General features: G+C 49.4%; 1 protein-coding gene across 8 annotated transcripts in view; it reads left to right on the top strand.

Annotated features, from left to right (window-relative positions):
- Nucleotides 1–25,330, top strand: part of SLC39A11 (solute carrier family 39 member 11) — a 299,558-nt gene that overhangs the window by 213,677 nt on the left and 60,551 nt on the right. For all 8 annotated transcript variants that reach the window (XM_081029061.1, XM_081029063.1, XM_081029066.1 and 5 more), the window contains one exon: nucleotides 23,770–23,839. In XM_081029061.1, the coding sequence (XP_080885187.1) occupies nucleotides 23,770–23,839 (70 nt within the window). The remainder of the gene's footprint in view (nucleotides 1–23,769; nucleotides 23,840–25,330) is intronic.

Genomic DNA, 25,330 nt, shown 5'->3' with positions numbered 1-25,330 from the left:
AAAAGAGAGCGTTCAAAGATCTGCTAACGTTCTTACTACGGCCATTTCGAGAGAGAAAGGTTATTGAGGTGTCCAGAGGTTTTGAGGAGGCTTCTTGGCAGAAGTGGGATTGGAAACTTGACCTTGGGAGAAGTAGGAAAGGTTCTTGTAGACGAAGCAGTGGGAGAGCATCCCGTGCTGGGAGAAAAAGTGTCAGCAAAGGCACAGAAGGGGAATGGATGTGTGTGTCGGGACGGGGGACCTAAAGAGGCCCAACCGCACTGGAACGGAGTAGAGAAGAATGTCTGGTTTGATAAAGCCAGGGCCGAGCGGCTGGGCTTGAACATCCTCAGAGGAGAGGTAGCAGGGAGCTGGGGCAGGTCCCGGGGGCTGGGTGTCACCAGAATGTCATTTTAGAGAGAGGACCCTGACAGCAGGTTGCCAAGAAGCTGTGTAAGTCATTCCAGAATGAGGTGATGGGCATCGTGACCGGGACTGGAATGGTGTAAACAGAGGAAGGAGGGGATCTGAGAGGCATTTTGGGAGAACAGACAATTCTTAGCGACCTATTGGTTTGGAGGCTGAAAAACCAAGGGTGAGTAATGCAAGTTTTCTAGCATGGGGCGTGAAGAGATGTGGTTTCCTTGGTGGAAGTGGTTCATTTGGGAGTGAGGGGCGGGCCCCACAATAGGACCCGTCCTGTGAGGCGAGGGCGTGTTTGGGAAGCTGCGGGTGGCAGGGCTCCGTCTGCAGCGCCGTTCTTTGACTTTAGTTGTGTTTTGCTATGTCAGTGAGGCTGTGACCTTGTCACCCACCTTGTTCCTCTGGCCCCGTCATATTCAAATGAACAAGTAGAAATTCCAGTCACAGTTTCAAGGACACCTGGTGGAGTGATGCCTCATCTCTGTTGCCATCTTTGTCAACCCCAATCTCTACGTCTGCTAACGAAGTGGTGGCTTCAGATTCTCTCCCTAAAAGTGGGTGGCCAAGGGGCGTGGCTGGCTGTCACACAGCACCAGAATCTGAGTGGCTTTCTTGTCTCTCCATCGTGGAGGTAAAAGGTCCAAAACCAAGGTGTTGACAGAGTTGGTTCTCTGGGGGCATCAAGGAAGGACCTGATCCGTGTGTCTCCTGGCTTCTGGTGGCCACTGCAATTCATGGCGTTTCTTGGCCATGGTCACATAACCCCAACCTCTGCCATCATCTTTATGTCGTCTTCTCTTTGATATATATCTGTGTCTGTTTCCCCTTCTCTACTCGTCAGGACTTGTCATCGGATTAAAGGTCCATCCGAAGCCAGGACTGTCTCGTCTCGAGGTCCTGCCCTTCGTTATATCTGCCAAGAGCCCTTTGCCAAATAAGATCGTATTCACAGACACAAGGGTTTAGGACTTGGACATAACTTTTTTGGGGGGACACAGTTCAACCCACTACAATGTGGGAGAGAGTTTTTTATAAATAGGCTCTTTGTTCTTTTTTCCCACTGGTGATGGATGGAAAGTCTGAAGTATTTTCCCAGAACCAAAGGTGCTGAAAGTCTGTCCTTTAAACACAACAGCGGCCTGTATTTGCCGTTCGTAATAGCAACTCCACTGCCTCCCCACCCCCAGCCTAACGTCGGATTAAAAATTAAATAAAACAAAATGGTGGAAACTTCAAAGCTTTTCCAAAGAGATGGAAATGAGAGGACGGTAAAAAAAAAAAAAGAAAAATCATCTCTCCCCCGAAAGTTTCTGGGAAAAGGGCTTCTCTGTCTGAAGTGGATTTTCTTGGCTTGGAGGGAATGGAGTTGAGGCAGAGGGGCAGTGGAGAGACCTGCGTGTTCAGCGTGACAGTGGGAGAGGCGTGTCGAGTTTCCATAGGTTTCCTCACAGAACTAGCAAGTACAGTTTTGTCACCGCACGCTGACTGGTGATGGTGGCGAAGGTGGACCAGAGGCAAGGGGAGGGACTGCAGAGGCCAGACCAGGAGGGCAACAAGAGCTTGGTCCAAGATGATGGGTGTGGGCTATAAAGAAAGAAACTAATTTGGGAAATATTTTAAGGAGAAAAAAAAAAAGAACACTGATTTCATCCAGAGCGGAGATAAAGGTGAAAGCGGAGTTGTGGTCTTGGCAGAAGGATGAACCTGTGACGTCTAGGGGTTGCTCTGAGACTTTTCTGTGCCCCCAGGGTCCCAGTCCAGCTCCAGGCATGGAGTAGACATGTAGTAAATCCCTACAAATCGTATAGGGCTCCTTTCATCCCGACCATCAGCTCTTAAGTCACAATCAAGGCGTTCTCATTGGGCCTCTCAGATAAGCTGTATTTCCTCATGATGGGGTTATGTTCAGTTCAGGGATATGAAAGTCAGCCCCCCAGCCAGACCAGGAAGAGAAACTGGGACATGTATAGTAGATCTCATTTGGGAGCTGTTTTCAGAATGGCCTAGTTGACCCAATATTTACCCTGTGGTTAAATCCCTTTCTTTCACTACTTTCTCTGAACAGGCTCGGCCCACTCAGAGCTCTCACACTCTGTTGCTTTTCTTTCCAGCATGCTAGAGTTCCAGAAACTGTTTGGGTTGAAACAAAGAAAGTAGGGTTTAGCCCGTCTTCACCTTGGCCTTGGGTACACAGAGCAGGAGGATGGTCAGGGCTTGACCACAGAAAAGAGGTCCATGCCAGCCTTGTAAGTGGGTCCAGGGTCATGGGGAAAAGACTTCCCCGAGGCCGCATACTTGGCGTCGAAGGAGAGGTGGAATACCGGTAAGCGTGTGTCCTGGCCCCTTGGGTTCCCTGCCCCATTGGGAGGAGCGTGGCTGCAGGAGACCCACAAAGGAGCCCTCTCAAGTTCAGAGCCAAGAGCGAGCCTGATGGCCACATCTGAAGGCAGTTCTGGGTTTGAATGTGTCCTCAGAGTGAATGGGTCCTCATGTGTGCAGCAGAGACACAGTCTGGGGGCCACACATTTCAGCAGGAACAAGCCGAGACAGGAAATGTGATGTGCTGCCATGACGGTCCTGAGTGGATGGGGGGTGTTGGTGACATCCCCCTTCCCTAGTGGTTGCCATGCGTGGGATGATGGGAGGTACAATCAGATGAACTCTCTCTTTAGCACTTGTGCTGGAGAAGCAGAAGTTGGACAAGAATTTAATAAGTACCTCGTATGTCCCAGGATTTCGGGGAGGCTCTCTAAGCCAGCCCCTCACATGCCTTCTAAGTCCATCCCACCTACTGGAGAAACAAAGTGGATGGGCACTAAGTGAGCAGCTGGTTTCTGTCGGGGAACCTGGTATAGCTCATTCTCTGCCCCAGAAAGTGGGTGCTTATACAGTTCAGCAAGGTCGGGGTAGGAGTAGGATGGTCAAAGCTCATTTGTCGTGAATGCAGCTGGTTAACAGGAAATCAGGGGTCAAAGGTCTCTGAATTCCAAGAAAGAGGTCAGAAAAACCCTGAAGCACTTGGATTTGACCCAGAAATAATGCCTTAGTCCAGAATACTGTTTATTCTTAGTCTCTGTCCCATTCTAAGACATTTTGTCATCTGCTTCCCACATCCTCATTAGATGAGGGAGAAAACCCAAATGAAACGTGAAAGGGAAAAGGTCTCGCTCTCTGCAGGCCTCCTGACAACTGTGCGATAAGAAAGCAGACGTCATCATGACAATAAGGAGGACATAAAATTGATGACCATGTGTCCTTCATACAGACGTCCCCTCAGTAAACAGACCCGATGGGGGTAGCTCTGGTGGGGCCCTGACATCGCCTCCTACCTCCCGGTGTCTGAGACCATCATGTTTTATGGCCTCACACAGTGACAAATGTTTCGGAGATGATTCTGAGTCATCAGTGCAGAAATTAAATTAAGGATGCAGGAAAAGGAGGATTGCCTTTGAGAGCATCTCCTTTCAAAATAAAGGAAAATGTCAAAGCAGAAGTGTGGACCCTCAGCTACAGGAACAAAACCGTATTAATTAGCTGGGTTCCCCAGAACTCTGTTGTGAGTAACAGAGTTTCACCCCATTAGGGGGTGTGCCGTGAGAAGGCAGAAGTGGCCCCTCGTGGCAGTGTGTCCCAATGGCCGAGACCAAAGCCGGCTGACCAGGCCAAGTCCTGCTGTCTCCAGTGCCTTGCTAAGCCTCTATGGTCCTCTCTGTGAAATAGCGGTTCTAAGACTATCTCCCTTGTAAGATGAGAAAGTGAGAAGAGGTACATAAAGCGTGGTACCTGTCCCAGAAGCTTCTGGTATTATTTGTATGGTTTCCTAGAGCTTTCGTGACCAACTGCCACAGCCCGGGTGGCTTAAAGCAACAGAAGTTTATTGTCTCACAGTTCTGGAGGCCGGAAGTCTGAAATCAAGGTGGTCGTAGGGCCGCCCTCCCTCTGAAGGCTCCAGGGGAAAACCTTCCTTGCATCTTCCAGCTTCTGGGGGCCGCTGGCACTCCTCAGCGTTCCTCGGCTTGGAGATGCCTCAGCCAGTCTGCCTCTGGCCATCTCCTCTTCACATGGCTGTCTCCTCTCAGTGTCTGTGTGTCTTCTCTTCATAAAAGGACATCAGCTCTTGTATGTAGGAGCCACCGTAATCCAATAGGACCTCATCTTAACTAATTACATATTCAAGGACCGGATGCCATTTCCAAGGCAGACCACATTCTGAGGTTTGGCGTGGACATGAATGTTTTTTGGGGGACACCATTCAATACAACATACTATTCCCTGGTGCAATTTATAATTTCCCGAGAAGGGTCCCTGCCAAATATATAGCTCCCTTCCGCCTCCCTGCCCCAGTCTCCCCTTACCTAGCAGACCACATGAGACTTGACTCTATTAGAACTTCCTTCATTTGGCTTAAAGCTTTGTCTTCTGTTAAGATACATGTAGTTCCGTGAGCCCCATATTATGGATGGGAAACATGCAGTTGAGAAAGGTCACTTTGACTCCTGGCACTGAGGCAGGTGGTGACCAGATGAGAAGCTATTACCTTGGGCAGGTGACTTCACCTCTCTGAACCACAACTGTTTCACCTGTAGAGTGGAATGGATTCCATCGTCTTTGAAACGCTGCCATGAGAATTAAAGTAGACGATGTGGCCATAGTGCTCACTGGAAATTGCCCAGTAAGGGCTAGTTTCTCTTCTTCTCTGTCTAGAAGTTCTTTTACCAACAGCCTGTCTCCTTGTTTTACTTAGTGCTTGCCCATGGTCCAGGGATGGTTTAAATTTGGGAAATGTCAAGTACAGGGATGGGGGGGTGTGGTGGAGAGGGAGGGGAAGAATGGATGCAGCAGCCGTGGGGTCCCCCCCCCGAGATCTGACCATCTGTCTGGGGTAGGCACCAGGCGGACATCCTGGCGTGGGGGGTGACTCCACTCTGCCATCTGACGCTTGTGAGTTCATGTCCCGTCCCTGCTGTTTGTAATCACATCTCCCCCAAGCAGGGGGTCTTGCCCGTCTGTATTTCCAGTTCTTAGACCAGCCTCACCCAGGGAGAGGTAACATGTGGCAGCTGCATGGCATCTGCTGGAAAAGAGGGTTTTGTAACTAACTTGGAGCCACAGGGGACCTGAGGAAGGGCTGGCTGAGGGGTTCTGTGTCGGTATTTGTGGTCGTTCAGAAATAAGCCCTGATACAAAGCGGGCGAGTGCCAAATTCTCTGCAGCAAAAAAGCCCGAGCTAAAATGTCATCCGTAATTTCTAGCCCGTCTCTGTGGTAGGTGCTTCCATCACTGGACTCCAGAGAGGGGGTCAGCTTGGTCTTTCAAGGCAGAGTCTGGCCTTGAGCTTAGGGCGGGCGATTCCTGTGGGTTGAGGCTTGAGGGTCACCCATTGAAATGAACTGGAACCTCCCAGCCCAGCTCCCTGCAGCTGCGCCCAGGTAATTAATTACTCGATTACTGTGATCATCTTGCAGGATGCAATCCCTCAGGAAAGACTGTCCTGGAGGCTTCGGTTACAGTTTAGCTCTTCCTGCAGCTTCGGCTGTGTAACAGGTCAAAGAGCTCACCTTTTTAGGACCTTGCCTACCTGTACCCTGGACCTGGTTCCCCAGTGCCTCTAGTAGGCAGTACTAAAATCAACCTGCTTCAGGTTGCTTCATGGCACCAAAGCCACGTTTGTGTTTTTGAGGAGGGCCACAGATGGTTCAGATGTCGCCCATCCAAGGACCAGCCAAAGAATGGTGTCCATTGGAACACCTCTGCCGCCTGGCAACTGGGCTGCAAGGGACGGGGGTCTTTGGTGGTACTCCAGGCTTAGAACCACCAAGGCTGTTGTAGAGATGAAGGTGCTACTTGGTGTGAGCTCCACAGCGTGTGTGTGTGTGTGTGGGGGGGGTCCTCTGGGCTGGAAATGGAGCTTTTCAAAGAAGGAGGAGCGAAGAACAGGACTGGGATGGTGGGAGAAATGGATACAACATTAGCCAGAGCTCACTCTTTCTCCCCTTCCTTCCTTCCTTCCTTCCTTCCTTCCTTTCTTTCTTCCTTCTTTCCTTCTTTCCTTCTTTCCTTCCTTCCTTCCTTCCTTCCTTCCTTCCTTCCTTCCTTCCTTCCTTCCTTCCTTCCTTCCTTCACCGCCCCCTTTTCTTTCTTTCTTTTAGCCAGGCACCATTATTTCCTTTCCTAAAAGTTAGACAGGCATGAATCAGAAGATGGTACAATCAACATGAAACAAAAAAGGGGAGCTGTCTCAATGCCTGAGCCTAGTGGAGAGAGAAAGAAGGGAGAAGAGAAGAAGATAGCATTCTCTGAGCTCCAAGTCACCCTGGACTAATGGCACGTACCCCTGACTTTGGCTTAGAAAGAAGAATAAAGCAGTCTAGCCTACATGGAGAATGTTTACAGTCAGATCCACACAGATGTTCAAACCAGAGGCCACTGTTTCTTTTTCAAAGAAGCTTTTAAATATTTTAAACAAAGAACGGGACACACAAAATGTCCTGTTTGTCAGCAGTTGATTGTGTCACAGCCTGGCTGATTAGGTTCTTGAGGTCACCTGACACACTGAGACTGCAACACTGGGAAACCTCCGCTAGGCATGACTTCAGACTGGTCTGTTTACTTTGGTTTGGTGAAAAGGGGTCTTAGCAGGATCTTAGCAGGCTCAGGTTATTCCGGGGAGATGTAGCCTTAGCCAATTTAATTACATGCTGCTCTGGAGCTACTGCTTTGCAAAGTGAAGAGCTATAACGGAAGACCTGCTATTTGGTTGCTTGGAAACTGGTGGTTTTACTTCCCAAAGTCATCACCAAGCCCTTCTGGGGAGTCAAGGCGAGCTGCCACCAGCTCTCCCAGGCCATACATTTCTTAGGAGCCAGGCAATAATCCGTGGAGCACAAAGATGGAGATTTTAGCGGCCATTGTCCCCTTACAGACAATCTCACTCCCCGCAAGGGGCATGAGCCTGTCTGGTCCTCACTTCTGGCTCCAGCTGTCTGTTACACAAGCACTCTTGTCCATTTGCATTTCCATGGCCAGGTCACCATGCAGTGTGAAGACAGCTACTTACCCGAGAACAGCAGAAACCAGGAGTGATTCTGTGACATCTCGCAACCAAAGAGACTTGTACCCTGAACCTCGTTCCCCAGTGCCCGGAGCGGTTATTTGGAAGCCCAGGCAGCTTTGGCTGCCATGTGGTCCCCACCAGCATTTCTGGCCTTGTCACTAGCATCTCTTACTCTTTGGCTAAAAATTTTAAGTACACATCCTGCCTGATAGGAAAGCTAGGTGCCTCCCAATGCAGGCCCAGCTGCTCCTACCCGTCCAGAAGCTCTGAGGAAGGTGGGTGTTGTGTCCCCCTCCTTGAAGACGTGTCTACCTTGTTCGTAGCTAAGCCCGAAATTTTTTCTAGGTCTGTAGGTCAGCAATTGTAAAACGGTTCAGGTCCTGTGCTAGTGGTTCTGAGGTACTCACAGCTCTGGGCAGCCTGGTGCTAGGTCACAACCTGTGCTATCAGCCACACAGCAGCAGACACCACCCCCCGGTGTCCCAGGCGTGTGTGATGGAGAAAGAGGTCTCCCTGCCTTTAAGAGGCATCTTGAAGCCACAAATCAGTCTAGGCTAGAATATGGCTCTAGAGAATTTCAGGATAGTCCGATTGTGCCACGGAATCACTGCTCTAGCCAACTCTTTCAGGAATATGTGTGCCTTCGTCTCTCATCTTATCCTTCCTCTCTATTCTTTTGGTCATTCTTTCTATTCTTTTCGCTCATGTGTTTCATTCATCTGTTCTCCCTCCATGAGCCATGCCCTGTGCTGTGACAGCTGGTCTGTAGTGTGGGTGACAAAACAGGAAGTCTGCAGCTCGTCCACACTTGCCTTCTCTTTCTTTCTCCCCTCAGCTGAGCCGCGCTGAGTGGGGACTGGTTTCCCCTATTGATTTCCTCACTCCCCAGAACCACAGGCAGCATTTTCTCGAACAGCGCTGGCCATTCTACGTGTGGATTTGAATACTCACTCTGGCTTCCAGAGCCATGGGGACACAAAAGATACTCACGGCAGGGCTGTGGTCCCTAACCCCTAGTAACTTAGAGACCTGGGAGGGAGAGGAGTAACGTATATAAGAAACAGAGGAACGTGAAGGGCAAAGATGTATGTCATTGTGCTAAACCTTGGGGTCCCAGGAGGCCTTGAACTTGCCGGTAAGGGAACAGAGTGCTCAGGTATAATGAGGAAGGAACAAGTACGGCGTGAAGGATGGGAACTACAACAACGGCTCTACTGGGGTGGAGGGAAAACAGCAGGTTTATGGGGGAGTCAGATACAACCCCTTCCAAAACGACTGCCATCGGTCCTGCTCAGCCCCGCTGCAGATCGGTCTTGTAGTGAAGGGCTGTTGAGCCAGCTCCTTCCATGGAAAGGGCTCAAGGTGGGGAAGGTGAGTCCAGGAAATAGCTTTTCACCTCAGGTATGTCACCAGGCCAAGAGGAGGAATGATCTGGAAGAACAGAGAATGAAGCATCTGGACTCTTATTTCAGTGAGAGAAGGGGTGGGGAGGGGCGCAGGAGGGCCAGGTTGATATGGAGGAAAGCTCCACTCTGCAGGCAAAGGCGCAGTCGGGTGGTGGGAGATGCCCACTCGTTCGTTTGGAGGCGGGTGGGGACGAGGGTGAGAACTCACTTTGCATTGCCACTCTGTTTTCCCGCTCCAGGCTTTTGACACCCTCTCCATTTCTTTTTCTGACGACCAGCTTATTGCGTTTTAAAAATTAACACAGTGTGAGATGTTACGTGTTCTCTGATTGTTTGACATCTAAAGGATAAAAATCGTTCTCTCCGTACACCGCACATTGATTTTTCTCGTTTCTATATTGCAGTTGGCCTGGGCCCTGGCCGGTGGGCACATCACAGCAGAGTCTTGTTTCATTAAGTATCTGAGCCATGCCCTTTATTACCTATTGTCACGTCTTGTCCCTGGTCATGTGGGGTGAACCCAGAGGTGGCCGCGCAAAACTTGAAAGAGAATCCATCAGACCACAGAGACGCTCAACCCAGAGGCTCTGTCTTCCAGGGAGAGGCTGATGCGTGGGGAGACGAGGCAGCCTCCTTCCTGGAGGGCCAGGAGTGCTGAGATTCTCCGTTTCCTCCTGCAGGTTAACTCCTACCAAGCTTAACAACAGGCCAACCCACTCTCAGTGGCTTCTGGTTCCTCCCCGTCTGTTTTCAGAATTTTTTTTTCTTTAATAAGCAACACATGAAAGGTATAGAACAGTACACGGAGTGTAGTAAATGCTGAGTGAAGTTACTATTATTTTTATCATCATTAATTATAACCAAATCGCGTCTGTGCAACAACCCCTTACCCTTTCCTCTAGTGCAGAATATGGATGGGAATGCCAGCCTGTTTCCTCGGTGTAGGGTCTGTTCATGTTTCCCTTTAGCAGGGGCTTACTACACATTTATTGAAGGAATGATGTGGTCTATAAGCTGTAAGATCTGAATTTAAGGCATTTGGGTTTTTTTGGTTTGTTTGTTTTTTTGTTTTGCTGTTCTTCCAAATGCATCGGGCTAGTTCCAGATGCGTCTGTTGCTTTGCACTTGTTGGGCGTTTCACTCTTTTGGCCAACATGATGGTGTATCAGCTCGGGTCCTCCAAGAAGCAGAAGCCAAGAAGGGATCAGATATTGGAGAGATTTGTTGGGGGACATGCCTTAAGGATGAAGAGGAGGGAGCAGGAGGTGGCAGAGAGAGCCTTCAGCCTGTGACGCAGGCCTGGCACCTGTGAAAGGAGGTGGGGAAGAAAGGACTGGGGAGGAACCTCCCACCACAGCACCGTTCCAAGAATGTTTTGGTCAAGACCATGTGGAGGGAGGTCCTTGAGCCAAAAGTATCCTTTAAGAAGAGTCCCATGTCCTGCGTTGGTTCCCTCCGTCTCTAACCCCCTAACCCTCACCCCACCACCATCCACCCCCTCAGTGCTCAGTCACTGGCTAGGAGCAGCTGAGGGCAGGGGAATGTGGTGATGGGGCCTGCAGAGCAGCAGCTGGGACCATCAGTCACCAGGCTTCCCACACCAGGAGACACGGAGGCTGCGTTTTCATGGCCACCACAGATGGTCAGTGGGACCCTGTCTGGAACAGGCCATCGCCTGTAAAGACGTGGAATCTATGGTCCCTTCTTTTCCCACATTGGTTTCTGCTACTTGTGTGTAATTGGTGGACAGAGCTCCGAGTGTGTTGGCTGAGGCTTCCGCAGGAGGAAGCAGGAGACTGAGCACGCCCTGCGGTGGGGGTGGGCAGTTAAGAGTCCAGACAAGCGGTTATTTATCGAGGACCAATTGTGAGGCATTGTCCAGCAGCCCTCGTGCTGAATTTTGATAGAAACACAGCCGTGAGAAGCCAGCAGCTTCTGAGGAGAATTGGCTTCCCGGGGAAACCCTGAATACATTTGCCACCACCCTTTGGCAGATGAGGAAACTGAAGCGAAGAGCCAGTGTGACACTCCTAATCCATCAGCACGACTGCCGCCGTTTTGTTAGTGGCCCGATTGGAGACTTGGCCTTTGGTTTTCTGGCTCCTGGCCCACTGTCTGAAGCACCTTGAGGGTCACTGTAGTTTAGTGGGAAGATAATGTACCTGGAAATCGGAGTCTCTGGACTGGCACCGTAACTTCCTAATGAACTTGCTGAGTGGTTTGTTCAACCACGTATCACTGTGGGTGGCGTGCTCAGTGCCGTTGGGAATTCCCGAGGCCTTGAGAGCACATGTCCCCCGTGTGCCTGCAGTTTTCACCACCAGCCCAGCCTACCTATAAAATAGAAACCCTACAACGATCAAAGGTTGGGGGTGATATTTGGAAATAACACAGGCCTCTATCCTATTTCCTTCGTGGTTTCTTAATCGAGGAGCTGATTTATTTCAATTTTTCCAATGATATTAGATGTGGTGTATGTTTTACATCTAAAGAGGGCACACATGGCTTTTTTTCCTGCACCCTGTATTTTTCTTATTGTGGTAACACAGACATAACGTAAAATTTGCCGCGTTACCCATTTACGGGTACAGTTGTGCAGCACTGAGTCTGTCCACACTGTTGTGCCACCATCCCCGCCGTGCATCTCCAGAATTTTCCCATTTTCCCAAACTGAAACTCTGTCCCCATGAAACTTCCCCAGCCCCTCACCCCCTGGCAGTCACCACTTTACTTTCTGCCTCTATGACATTTGAGTCTTCTAGGGACCTCATGGAAGTAGAATCACACAGTATTCGTCCTTGTGTGACTGGCTTTTTTCATTTAGCATAACCTCTTCAAAGTTTATCCGTGTTGTAGCATATGGCAGGATTTCCTTCCTTTTTAAGACCGAATCCTATTTCATTGTGTGTAACAAATGGATTTTTAAGGGTTGTGACTCTGCTGTGTGGTAGCGTAGGTGAGAGATCCCCTGGACAGATGTGTGTCATACAGGGCAGAGGGACGTTTGCTCTCAGGGGCTCCGGGATCTCACCACCTAGTATTAAGGTGTTTTTCTGAGTCAGAGCCACTAGCTAATAGTGTGAACTACAGGCCACTTAGGGAGGGCGGTGAGCAGTGAAGGGTGTTGGAGAAATGCAATCTAGAAGCCAAGCAGATGACCAGGCTCACCACCCCTGGGCATCTCCCAGAGGCTGGCTGGATCCAGCTATCCCAATGACTGTGCAATATGCCAGAGTAAGCGAAACGGGAGGGATTGGAGGGTGGTAGAAGAGGAGGAGAAAGCTGACCGCAGTTCCTGTGTCAGATGAGCACAGCCCCAGTCAGCAGCTGGGAGGCAAAGGGCTGGGCCTCCCATGGCCAAGACGGCCCATGCATCTGTAATACGCGGACCTCACTGACATTGGTCAGTTCGTGTTTGCCTCCAGCCCACAGAATGGAAGAGCACCTTCACCTATTTCACAGATAGTAAAAAGAGGTACCTGTCTGGGATAGATGCAGTCTGGGCCCTCGGTCAACAAGAAGATAGAAAGAAGTATGAGGGACTACCTCTCTCTCTAGAAGATAAGTGAATCCATGGAAACCAAAAGTTCAGCGGCTGGAAAATACTGCGTTTCCTTGGAAAACATGTTTACAATGACTAAATTACGAGGTTTTCTTCCACCCAGTGAGAGATAGGGCTGGGATTAGACCCCCTTCCGTCCACTGCTCGTTCGGGACCATCTTGACCGGAGTTGAACAAGGGATGACAGTGGCAGCCTGTGTCACACTGTGCTTTATAGGTTGGGAAACCTTTCCTATACACCGTCTCCCTGGGTCCTCACCTCAACCTGGTGGGGTCAGTGTTATTACCACCCTCCCTGGCCCCGAGCTGAGGCCACTGGGGCACTGTGATCATAAGTGATTTGACACTCAGCGGGTGAGTGGTCTGAGGCCGCTCACTGGGCACCATCCTCATCTTTAAATCTGCACCCACGTCCCACCATAAGACCCTGTGGCCTCTTTGGTGCCTAGCAGCTTGGTGGCTCCCGCCCACCCTCCGGCTGTCGATTGTGAAGAAGATTGATAGCTGGAGTGCTGTCTGAGCTCTGGAGGTTGATGAAAAATTTTCCATTATCTCGCTACCAGTGCTGGGTCAAGTTCTGAGTCAGACATTTCTTTGCAGGATGGAGGGGGGTGGAATCTCTCTTTGGGGGGAACCTTAGATACTAAGAGGAAGATAAAGCTGACAAATATGTGTCATTACCAGCTTAAAAACATCGCCGGTTTGCAGTTGACCTGCTTTTGTAAGTTTGTGGCTGCAGGGGAATATTGCCGGCGAATTCATTTGAAAGAAAAGTGCGCCAGCCTGGCCGGCCCAGCTCTCCAGAGCTCTTGGGCACAGTTCTCTGCCTGCCGGGGGTGGGTGTCCCGGTCAGATTGACCTGACTCTGCCATCACGGGACAGAGGGTGGGTCTGCAGAGTATTGTGTGAACACCACCCCTCCTTCCACCATCCCTGTAATTCATTTTTCTCTCTTATTTCTGGGCTATACATTGCAGGTGTATAATATAACTTCCATGAGAAACAGGATCAGACCCAGACTCCTGAGCTGGGCACTCTAGAGTCTGATAACAGGTCGTCCAGAATCCCCTAAGCTTATATCGGCTCCCCGCTCAGTCTGTCTAGCCCCCGCCGTCCATGGGCTGTCTCACTGACGATGCCATTCAGACTCTTGTTGGTGCACAAGACAGACCCCAGGGCTACCCTAGGGGAAAACGGGGCACTGAAGAGGGTACACAAGGGCTGGAACTGTAAGAGGAAAGCTGTATTTTCTTTAATAAGCCAGTGCCCGTACCCTGTCTTACAATTACCCACCAAGGGCGCCCACTTCAGTTGTTGTTACGAATGAACCAAGGGAAACTTGGAGATGGGGAAATTACACTGTGGAAATACCCCTTTGCCCGGGACAAGTGTAGAAGAATTCCGCCTTCGTTTCCACCACAGCTTCACCGCTATGAAAATCCAGGTTTGGAAACCAAAAGGGAACAGAACGGTGCACCCCTCCCCAGAACACTCTCCTTTCTGTGCGCTGGAGTTTCTGAGACCCACTTTTTGTCTGCCACATCCCCAAAAGGTCAGCCATTATGACCGCCCCGCACTTGGCCACGTGGGGCTTCCTGAGGCAGAGCCTTGGTGAGGCTCAGAGACACACAAGAAGACAGAGGGAAAGAGTTGTGTGGAAGAGGCTTGTCTAGTGACCCTGGGCGTCCCCATTGTCCAACTTCAGAGCATATGCCACAGAAGCACCAAGCCTGGAGGAAATGGGGCCTGGATCCAAAAGAAATCGTATCAACCTTTATTGAGGTAAATGGGAGAGGACAAGGCAAGCCGAGGCAGGGGAAGTGGCTGAGGCATAATCACGGTTCCCTCGAGGCTCCTGGGAGGCTGGCTGTGAGAACGGAACTGGGTGTGACCAGGTGAACTGGGTCAGCCTCACTGGCCTGGGCACTGACCAGCAGCTTCCTGTCCTGGAAAATTCCGTCGAATCCCAATTCTTCCATGCAGCTGCGACTCCTCCAAGCCAAGCTGGCCATTTCACCTCAAAGTTCTGTTTCCTTGATCAGAGCGCTCAACCTGTCCCCCGTTCTGACCAAACCCCTGCACAGAGTCAGTAGTTACTAAGTCCTCGTGAGTTGAATAAATGTGTAAGACAGCTGGATGAGTGAGTTTCCTTCTATTGAGATCCAGTGATGGGATGGGGTGAGGAGTCCGAGAATGGCTCAGAAAGCTCTTAATTAGTTTGAATTCTCTCCGACAGTAGTGAGTCCCACAAAACACAGATTCTGTAAGATGTCAGTAGGGGTTCCCTGATAGCAGGGTCCTGTTGTCAAATACATTTGGAAAACAAAGTTGTACAGGTTTCTTTACTGTGGGAAATCCTTTGGGTCTTTCCAGTGTTAATGTGGATTCTGAATCTTTAAGAGAATATTCAAGGTTTCCAAAACTCATTAGGTTGGACCATATGAAATTGCTGTTTTGTAGTTAAAAAATAATAAGACAATGGTTAAATAGCATTAATGTCAGACGCTTTGACTGAATATTTGACCACAGGACCCTTTAAAATTGTTGCTGGTGTTCCATGGAGCTCAATTTGGAAAACATTGATCTAGGACATTGGTTTTCCTTTTGGAGGGAAGGAGACGGGGAGGAAGTTGGGGAATGGGGCGTGGTTCATGGATGAGAATAAATCCCATCCAAAGCCATTTTGCAGTGTCCACCTGATTCAGGTGTGACCATCCCCGCCTCTGCCACACGGCAGCCATCTGAAAACCACAGTCTAGGGAGACAACCCCTGGGAAGACCGAGCACTTACCTGCTGGAGGTCAAAGCCTATTTCCTCCTCCCAAACAAACAGCATTCTGGCTGGGCCCTAAAAGTCAGAAGACCCACAGTGAGCAGCCATGAACATAAGTGATCACCAGTGAGACACAGCGAGGCTAGAACTTAACTGGGCGTTAGGGTTGTCTGTCTGTAGTTGAAGAAGAGGTTTAGTTGCGTTTAAGTAGGGATGGTGGGGAGGGCTGCTGTGGATCCGAGGAAACGACGCCCCCCTCCTTTGGGGGAACCCTCACATGTACAACACATCCATGGGTTGGGGATAAAGCTGGTTGGAGAGGATTCTCCCAGCGCCTGCTCATCTGTCTTGGGAGTGTCTTAGATCAAATCTGACATTAAAGAAGTCCTCTGTGGGGACTTTGAGCATCTTGCTGGCTGAGTCGCATGTTTTATTAATATTTAACATTTACCCTCAATTTGCCAAGTGCTTTATAAGATCATCTTCACGGCTCGTTGCTGGGTGGTCCCTCCCTCAGCCAGCTGCCACGTATCTGTTGCCGGTACTTGATGAGATCCAAGGCCTTCCCCCCTCCTCTGCTCCCTGGCTTGTCCTGCTTTTGTTTGCTAGTTTTAAGACACCATCATTGCTCCATCCGGATGGGTTTCCTCCTCACTTTCCTTCTTGCTGCCCCGCCCATTGCCTCTATTTCCCGACTTCCTTGTCCTTCATCTCTTTGTAACCCACCTTTCATCCGTCCCTTTATTAACACTTTACTCACAAAGGTTTTCTTTATTTTTAGGCAAGTCCGTAGGCCTTTTCTCATTTCTCATCCGTGACCCCCAGCAGTTATTTGAAACCAGTCCCCCCTGTCACCGGTCTCTCTCCTCCCTCAGGGTTCCTGCTTGTGTGTGGTCCTGAGTTTGACATTCCTAATCAGAGAAACCAGCCCTGGGGCTTTCTGTGTGACAGACGGGCCCTGCCTACCCATTAGGATGTTGTGCGGATAGAGTAAGGTGGGCTTTGTGGAAGGGCCCTCTCGTGTTTTAGCATTTAAACAACGGATTCAGACTTTTGTTTCCATGTATGTGGGCCACCTTTCCAGGCTGTTTCCATCCACAAACGTCACGATGTGTGTACATGTGTGCATGCACATGCACATCTTCACAAGCTCCCGTTTGTTCACGCCACTGCTGCACTCCTGTGTGTGTGAGCTCACACCTGCACACGGCCTTCTGCTGACACCATGGCCACCCCCTGCGTGTGTCACAGTCTGTTCCCTAGAGAGGCTCTGCACCTCCCACAGTGTGTTCCTGGCAGAGATGTCACCCTGGCTGTTGCCCATCATGCCTTGGGTTTCTGCTTCACAAGTAGCTGTGTGAAGAACACGTTATTAAATCATTTTCAACACTAGTGCTGTTGTAATCTAAAAATTGATGGCACTTAACGCTATTATTCCTACACTCATCTCTTCCTTGACTCTCTCTGCCCCAACTGCCAAGCTGAAGCAGTAACCTCTTGAAATGAAATTTTAGATTCAGAGAGGCCTGCTGGGGAAACAGATTTATATAACCGCAGCTACCTAGTCAACCGCGTCCTGCAACCACGAACATCTTCCCAAGCTAAGGATCACCAGACATTTGAAGAAAACTCGGAATGGGAAAGAAGGACCAAAATAAATAGAACAGCCTACCCTGGAGAAAACAGACAAACCCAGGAGACCAAAGAGAAGATTGTAAAAATTCTCGGGAGTATGTTCAACTGATTCAAGAGGATATTATTATCTCCATAAAGCAAGAACTAAGTATAATCGAAAAGGAGCAATCAGGAAATAAGAACGAGTTTTTCAAATTAATAGCCAATTTTTAAAAAAGTTAAATGGATAGACTATTAAGAATGTTCTGGATGAAAAGACAAGCTGTTTTGAAAGACTAAGTAAAAAACAACCCTCCAGTTCACAGACACAAGGTCAAAGGGGTAAAACATGAAAATAGACATGCAAGGAAATATTTGCTAAGCTGAAGAAAAGCACAACCTCACGGATGGAAAGGACCCATCTAATACTGAATAGAATGAACAAAACCAGATCTTGGTGAGATTTCAAACTCCAAAAACAAAGATGGAAACGTTTAAGAACTGCCAGAGAGAGAAACCAGCTTTACGGATGCATGGACAAGGAAAAAAAAGAAAGATGGAATCTAATTTAGACCTAGGCGATGAGAAGAATGTCAAAAAGGATCAATCCACTGGGTCTTCATTCTTGGGACCATCTTCTTCACGCAGGAAAAGTTAAAACCTTAGGACTATTTTCCTTCTCTTCATCCACTCTGATTACATAGAGAATAACATGTTATCACCCCAATATTGTAAATTCACTTTTTGTTAAGACTGCATTTTTTTAAATTGGCCTGAGAGTAAAGCAGAGATGAACTATAACTACAAAACAGTATCAAACTCTATAACTTTGATTGAGGAACGGTGGAAAGAGAGCAGAGGTAGGAAGAATGTCGACTGTATTCCTTCCTTATAAGGAAGACTCAGATAAGTAAGAAACAATAGAGCTGTCAACAGACCGTCCAGATCAGGACTGTGATAAATTAAGAGACTGGTGGATTAGTATATTATTGAAAGTTATAGTGGTACCCCTCAGAGAATTGAAACTCAGAATTGTGAAAAAAAATATGTTACCTCTTGGGAGTGGAACCAGGATCGGGGAGTGGAGATGAATTACTTGAGACATTTTTGAGCATTCTGAAATCTTTTTCCACGTGTAGCTATATTACTTTGATGAAAAATTGGTAAGTAGTGTGACTTAAAATACCATATTTGAGTTTCAAAATAAGAATGAAAAATGAAGCATTTATGTGTCTAAAGTCTTAGAAAAAGTGAAGCTGGAAAACAATCTTCAAACATAATGGAGATAAAGCAACTGAGGCAGTTATTAGTGCTAATGAGGATTTAAACAGAGGGACTCCTGGAAGGCAGTAAAGGGAAGTGGGGGAGAACATAGCCCAGCGGTGTAGAGACCAGGGTCCACATCTCTAACAGGGCTAACGACGACACCCATCTCAAAGGGTTGTTGAAAGGACCAAATTAAATTATCCACCGAAAGACCCCAGAACGGTGCCTGCACGCTTCGTGTTAGCCAGGATGTAGTTGGCTCCCTAAACTCATAGCTGTCATTCCCGGTCTAATTGCACATTTGGAGCTACCTGGAGACCATTTCTAGTGAATGTCTTTTTCCTTTGATCTCCACATATCAAAAACCATATTCATCCTTTTTGCCCGGTTGCCTTTTCACATCCTCATTATGTTAGTTTCTTGGAATTCGTCTTGGCATCCTTTTTACCCCCCTCCTGCACTTTCCCCTCATGCTCGTCGGCTCACCAAGTCTCATCAGTACCTGGCAGTACTCTGAGGTTGACCCCCCTGCTGTAACCTGGTCCCCCTCTGTGCCTTTCTACAGCACTCTGCTCCCAGCCAGTCTCCCTGCCTCCCTTCTTTTCCCCAAGTTTCAGCTTTTCTGACATTTCAACTTTGTTCTGAAGATCTCTCTAAACATTTTGAGCAGAGAAATGAGTTTCTAATTTTATGTCTCTAAAAGAATAGTCTAGGTTGTGAGCCACGTAAAGATAGTAACCGGGTCCTACTCAGTGCCCCCCACCTAATGGCTATTCGATAAATACTCACAGAGTGATGGTACTCACGTGGATATTCTTGCGGTATTGACTCCATTCCCAGTCTTGTGGGTCCTAAGCAAGAAAGGAGGCATAGTGGTGAACTAAACAAAGGAGTCAGTGTCATGTGACCCGAAATGGAAGGCATGCATAGGCTGAACGTCCTCTGAGGAGCTGTGTGACTTTGGGCGTGTCGCTTGACCATTTTCAGCCCCGGTTTGCCTATTTTACCTATCTGGGAAATACACATAGCAGCATTAATGTTGCAAGGTTTGGACAGGATTAAATTAGACAGTAAAGGTTTGGACAGGATTAAATTAGATAGTAAACACATAGTGCCTATGACAGAGTTAGGTGGAAATACTGAGTCTTTTGGTTGCAAATTGCAGAGCAAAAACTCACAAGGGTTTGGGGGGAAAAATGATGTATTTATTAAAAGGATATGGTCGCATCTCACATCCCCACAGGAAGGACAGAGAAGCTGCTGGGCTTCAGGCTTTAGGGGTAAAGTGAAGCGTAGACACAAATGCTTCCGGGGCCCACTTTGCTTCATCTGTCACTGCTTCTCTTTCCACGCCTGCTCCATGCTCTCATCCCATAGAACAGCTTCTACGAGACCCAGAGTCGGGATGACAACAGATCCTGACTTTCCCATCCTGGGGCTGCCCGGCCCTCTTCTCTCCTCACTCAGTTGAAAAACCCCATCTCTGGTTGGGCCCAGCTGGCCAAGTGCTCGGTCAGCCATGGCCGGGAGGACAGGTTCACACCATGGCCTTGCCCACATGGGGCCCACCCCAGGAGCCCACCACCTGGCGCCTGGCCATCGCCGAACTGGGCTGTGGCAGGCAGGGGGTTATTTTCTTTCTCACTTAACCTTCCTGTGAAATGCTGCTACTCCCTATCAGAAAATAATGTACCCCCTTAGATACATTCATTGTACTGTCAACCTGCCATCAGTGTCACAAAACAGAATGATCTGGGACGTCAGACTCTTTTCCTTGCCTGCTTGTTAGAAATACTTTGGTGGGAGTCAAGTGTGGGGAGTGACAAATGGACCTGTCACCATAAGAGAACTACCAGAGTCTTAATTTTGTTCAAAAGTCCTCCAAAGTGGTTAAAAAAAATTCCCCCCCCCAATATTCCTAGGCCCTGAAGTCCACATGAATTATTAGACCCCAGTGAGTCCCCCCACACCTGCAAGGGCTTCCCCGATTCAAGCACGCGCAGGAGATAGTTATTCACCATGCACGGCTGGTGGGCAGAGTGCCACCAGGTTGGTGCAATGCCAGGGCAGCTGGCGCAGCCTGCCTTCCCCTCTAGCAAGGCAGCTCCTCTCTTCCACGGGCTGTGTGATCTTCAGGGCAGGAGAATTGCTAGTGTAAGTCCGTGGGTTCCCCCGGAGTGGAGTACAGAATGGTGACGCCATCGTGCCCCGGAACGGTGACTCCCCGCCCACCTCCCTTTGCCTTGCCCTAGGCATCCCCCGCTTCTGGTGCAGAACATCCCCTTTCTCATGAAGCAGTGAGAAGCTGGGCTGTCAGCTCTGCCTGGGTGTGTGTGTGCTCTCAGCTGCAAGCGTCTCCAGCTCGGAGGGATCTCTGCCTGGATTCCCCATACAATTTCCTGAGAGGTTTATGAATCTTGGAAATGGGGTGGAGGCATGGGGCTGGCGCTGGGCCACACTTTGCTTTCCCGTCTCCCTGCTGGGTGGCGTCCAGGGATGGTGCCCCATGTCCTACCACACGCAGGCCAGCCTCTTACAACGAAATGTCAGTGTGACAAACCCCGCAGGAGAAGACTGGAGCAACTAGCTCAGCGTAAGCGCTCATTGCCAACTTGGTCTTCAGGGCTCTGCCTCGCCCTGCATCCCGCTGGCCTTCTAACACCAGGTTCCCAGTTTCTCCTCTCTTTGCACCTGAGTTAATGGCAGGGGCTGTGAACAGAGGAATAGCTTCCTAATAATATTCCAGTCACTTTGGTTTAGTCGTAATTACCTTCCTAATTTGCACTTACGGTGGGATACCCGGGGCGCGAGCTCCTGTCGGCATTTTTCCTCGGTTCCTTTTCTACCCAGCGGGTTCTTTCTACCATCTGTTGATCACCAGTGTCTGCCTTAATCCCTTTCTGTACGTCCTTTCCCACATGTGTAATTTGTTTTGGAGTCTCATTAGTTTAGCTCTCAGGAGTTTTTCCGCCTTCAGACAAGGTAACAATTACATTCGCTTCTGCCGTTGACTCGTCTTCCTCTTCCCCTTTCTGAATCATGGGAAATGCTGGCTGCCTCCCGAGGCAACCTGTGCTTTGGGGGCAAGGGGTTGTGGTTCCAAACCGTCCTGGGGCTGCATGCTAAATAAATAGGAAGGGTTAGTTTGCTAATTACTATAGGTCCTGTCGCTCTGGGCTGCACTATAATTTACATTAAAATGACTAATTAGAGCAAAATCTTAACAAAAGAGCCAACCAGCTGTTCATGGTTCAGAAAAACAAAGGGAGGGATTTATCCTTCTCATGTCAGGAAACCCTCCTTAGTCCCTCCCTAGCTCTTGACACCTGTCCCCAGTGGGCCAGGGGTCTCTGGTAAAGACCTTTGTGCTGGAGACCAAGTGGAGTGGGTCGTGGTCTCGGCAGGGTTGGTTCAAAACAAGCTTGAGAGCAGCAGGTTTGTAAACACTGGACTGACTCTCCGAAGGTAGCGGGTGGCCAGATGGAGACACCTCAGAAGTCCTCTTAACTTTTATACCCTCGGGACCCTGGGCGTGGGAAGCTTCTGAGGCTCCAGGGCTGCCTCCTCCCCGATGGAAAGGCTGTCTGAAACCCCTAGACTGCCCTCAGAGCCTATCCTGCAATTCCGTTCTCACCAACATCTGGCACCTCACCTCCGACACTGTTCTTGCCTGGCCCCTTTCTGAAGCTTGTCGGGTCCATCAGGCAATGTTGAATGTGTATCCAGACCCCTCCCTGGAGCCGTCACTTCCACCCTTGGAGGACACTTCTGGAAGGGAAGGAGAACAACCAGCGATGGACAAGGAAGAGCCTGGACCTTAGAATCAGAGCCCACCTGGGCTCCTGGACGAGCTTCCATTCACCTTTCCTCTCTGACTCAGAGTGGAGCTGACAATCCCTACCTTTATTTCATGTATAAGGCCTTTAGCCCAGGGCCTTGCATCAAAAGGGCCACCACCAGTCTCCCACTTCTCAAGAAAAAGATACAGAAAGGCTGAGCTCTTGAATACAAGGCCTATTTGGAACTTGGAGTCATCTGAGAGGAAAGACTTGATGAATGAAGAGTCAGCTGTTATGAAGAACTGACATCAGTTCTTAAAAATAAATAACAATAAATAACAATTTTAAAGCTCACTTTTGAAATGTCTGGTTGCTCTGAGAGTGTTTGCTCGGCCAGCCACTTCAGCCGAGAGCCCTTGGAGGGAGTATTACAGGGGCTTCTGTGCAGCCCCTGTGACATGTGTCGTGCATGCTGGGAGGCGGGGCCCAGGAAGCTCCATGCTGCTGTCTGGTTTTGGAAAGACCCCCAAAGCGCTGGCTTCTGAGTCTGGCAGTAGCCCAAGCATCATGCTAGGTGATCTCCGGGTTTTCATACCTCTAACGTCCTAGGACTCTGTATCCCATGGTTGGTCATTATGGGAAGATATTTGATGGGGCACCAGAATCCCACATTCTCAACCAGCAGCCTCCGTGGCCATATTCACCCCGAAGGTCCCCACAGGAGACTGAAGCACAAGGGGAACACTGTCTGCCTTAGCAGGGTCTTTGGGTGAACCAGACTGGATCAGAGCTGAGCTCATCCGTCTTCACACAGGACAAACCTATAGGGTCGTCTCGTCCCCAGCGCCTTCTGGAGTCATTACTGCAATCCCAGGGTCCTTGGCCCACTCCAAATGGACACAAGGAGTAAAAGAGGCAGTTCAAAGAGACAGTGAATCCCGAAAGAAGGCAGGCCCTTCTACTCAGTGGATTTCGCCCTCTTCCCTCTTCATAACAGAAGTCCCTCCTGGCCCCGAAAGCCGTTGGTCTTGATCCTGACCAATATTGGTAATTCTACTTCCTGTTTGGATGGAGGCTGAATCCCCCATAGATGTCATGAAGTGTCTTCACATTATTCCTCTACCCCATTGGTCCCAGGCCATGGGGGCAGTTCCTTTTTGGTTTTTTTGTCATAGCCTTTACCTCTCCATCAGACACTTGTAAACTGGCATTGCCCTTCCACATTTGATCGTAGGGTGTTGGTGAACTTGGTAAGCTTGGAAAGGACCTGGAGAATCATCTTGTCCAACCCCAAGCTTCGAGCTGGACTACAGCACCGTCTCAGAGGAGGCTGTGACAGGCTCTGCCATCTGAGGATGTCTCGTCAAAGGTCTGCAATGACCTCATCGGGCCGCCATGTGAACCTTGGACTTCTTGTTGTATGAGCTCATAAAACCCCATGTGTCTAGGTCAAGGCTCATCAGACTCTTTCTGTAAAGGGCCAGATAGTTAATATTTTAGGTTTCCGGGCCGTTTGGTCTCTGTCACAACTACCCATCTCTGCTAATGTAGCACAAAACCAGCCATTGACAGTTTGTCAACAAATGAGCCTGGCTGTGCGCCAATAAAACTTCATTTATGAACGCTAAAGTTATGTAAATGTTTGTGTCATGAAATATGACTCTTTCTTTGATTAAAAAAAAAAACTATTTTAAAATATAAAAATTGTCCTTAGCTTGAAGGCCATACAAAAGAAGCAGAGGGCTGGATTTGGCCCTCTCGGGCCATCACCTGCTGACCCCTGGTTTTGTTGATTTTGTGTGTGATTTTGTTGTTGCTGGCAGCCTAATGCCATCTCACCTAACACAGTGATGACGATGAACCTTATTGGATAATGATTTTTAACCCCTCCTGCTTTCTTGTGTCTGTTTCAGAGGGTCTTGCTGTTGGAGTTGGATTTGGAGCAATAGAAAAGACGGCGTCGGCTACCTTTGAGAGTGCCAGGTAAGCCAGCACCCAGGGCCCTTGCACAGGGCACTGTGCTCTGGGAATGCTTCTTACCTGGACCAGCACTCCCAGCCACATGGAGCCAGGTCTGCTGGAGGTGGGGGGAGGTCGGGGGAAGTGCATCCCTGAGAGGTCCTCCGTCAGAGAAGCAGGTGTGCGCCAGGTTTTTCCAAATGTGCTCCCATTAACTGGTAACCACTTTGAAATTGCAACATGGATGTAATCACTTGCCGTTCTCCAAACCCTTTACGTGTATAAAGACTAATGACACAAAAAACACATAACGAAGGCAGCCACTGGTGCTCCCTACTGCTCCTGCCTTTCCCTTTCTGGACGCTGGCCTCTCCTGATTGCATCCCTTTCTGTCTGCTCCTGCGCGGCTTCTCCTGTGAGCTGCTCATCATGTGGCCTCTTCTGAAATGCTGATGTTGCCCAAAGATTCACCTCTAGGGCATCCATTCTTCCACCTCATGCACCCTCCTTGAGGAACCGTCTCCAGTTCCATCTCTTCATTGTCCATCTATCCGCAGGTGTACCCACGTTGACCTTCAGCCTAGACTTTTCTCCTGAACTTGTTCTTTGGACCTGGTTGCCTTCTAGACATCTCCACTTAGTTACTTCACAGCATCCTCAAATCCGCATTTCCAGAGCGGAGCTTATTGTCTCCCTCCGCTGTCATGCACCGCCTGCCCTTCTCAGAATCTCAGAATACACCCCCCTAAGGCAATGGCACCACCTCCTTTAGGGACCAACGCTGTATCTATTGATTATGGTTGTCAGGAACTAATTTCTCACGGAACCCCTTTCCACCCTTCCCCGGTTCCCAAACTTGCACGGGACCTCTTTACACCTCATTGCCTCCTTCCATCAATCCCGCAGCTGATGTGGGGCCCCTGTGTGGTCAGTATAGGCACTGAATCCAAATGCTACATGTTAAGGGATGTGTCAGCCCCGTACATGTGTGTGGGCTGGCATGTTCTAGAGTGAAGTTTCCCTGTTCTCCACTTGTCATTCCCGCCGTTCAGACTCCCAGAGCCCTTCCTCGCTCCGTCTCCAGCCACAGCATCCGTTTAACATGATGCCTATTGTGAAAATCAAATGAGACGGGAGATGGGGAGGGGCCTGCAGAATGTAAGAAATGTCACCCAAATCGAGGGTTAATTATGATTCCTAAAGCCCTGCAGACAGCTTTTCTAGCATCAGGCATGGGGAGGGGGAGTTTGACTCTGTCCCTCGGCACCGCCGTTTTTCGTCTTGGCTTCGTTTAGACCATGAGAGATTCAGTCTGGCAGGATTTAGGGGGCTGACCCCAGGAGAAGCCGTCACAGGCCAGGTCCTCCCAGAGCATGGGCATCTGCACACACTGCAGAAGGTCTGCGCCCCGCAAGTGACAGCCCTGCCCCAGACATTGCGCTGATAGGCCGGGCGTATAGGCTGGGCTTTCTCTCTGGTGGCACCACATCTCCTGTGACGTCAAGATGCCAACTC

Source organism: Rhinolophus hipposideros (genome assembly GCF_964194185.1).
Source record: "Rhinolophus hipposideros genome assembly, chromosome: 20".
Lineage (NCBI taxonomy): Eukaryota > Metazoa > Chordata > Mammalia > Chiroptera > Rhinolophidae > Rhinolophus > Rhinolophus hipposideros.
The sequence above is the reverse complement of the archived record's forward strand: the minus strand, read 5'-3'. Positions and strand labels throughout refer to the sequence as shown.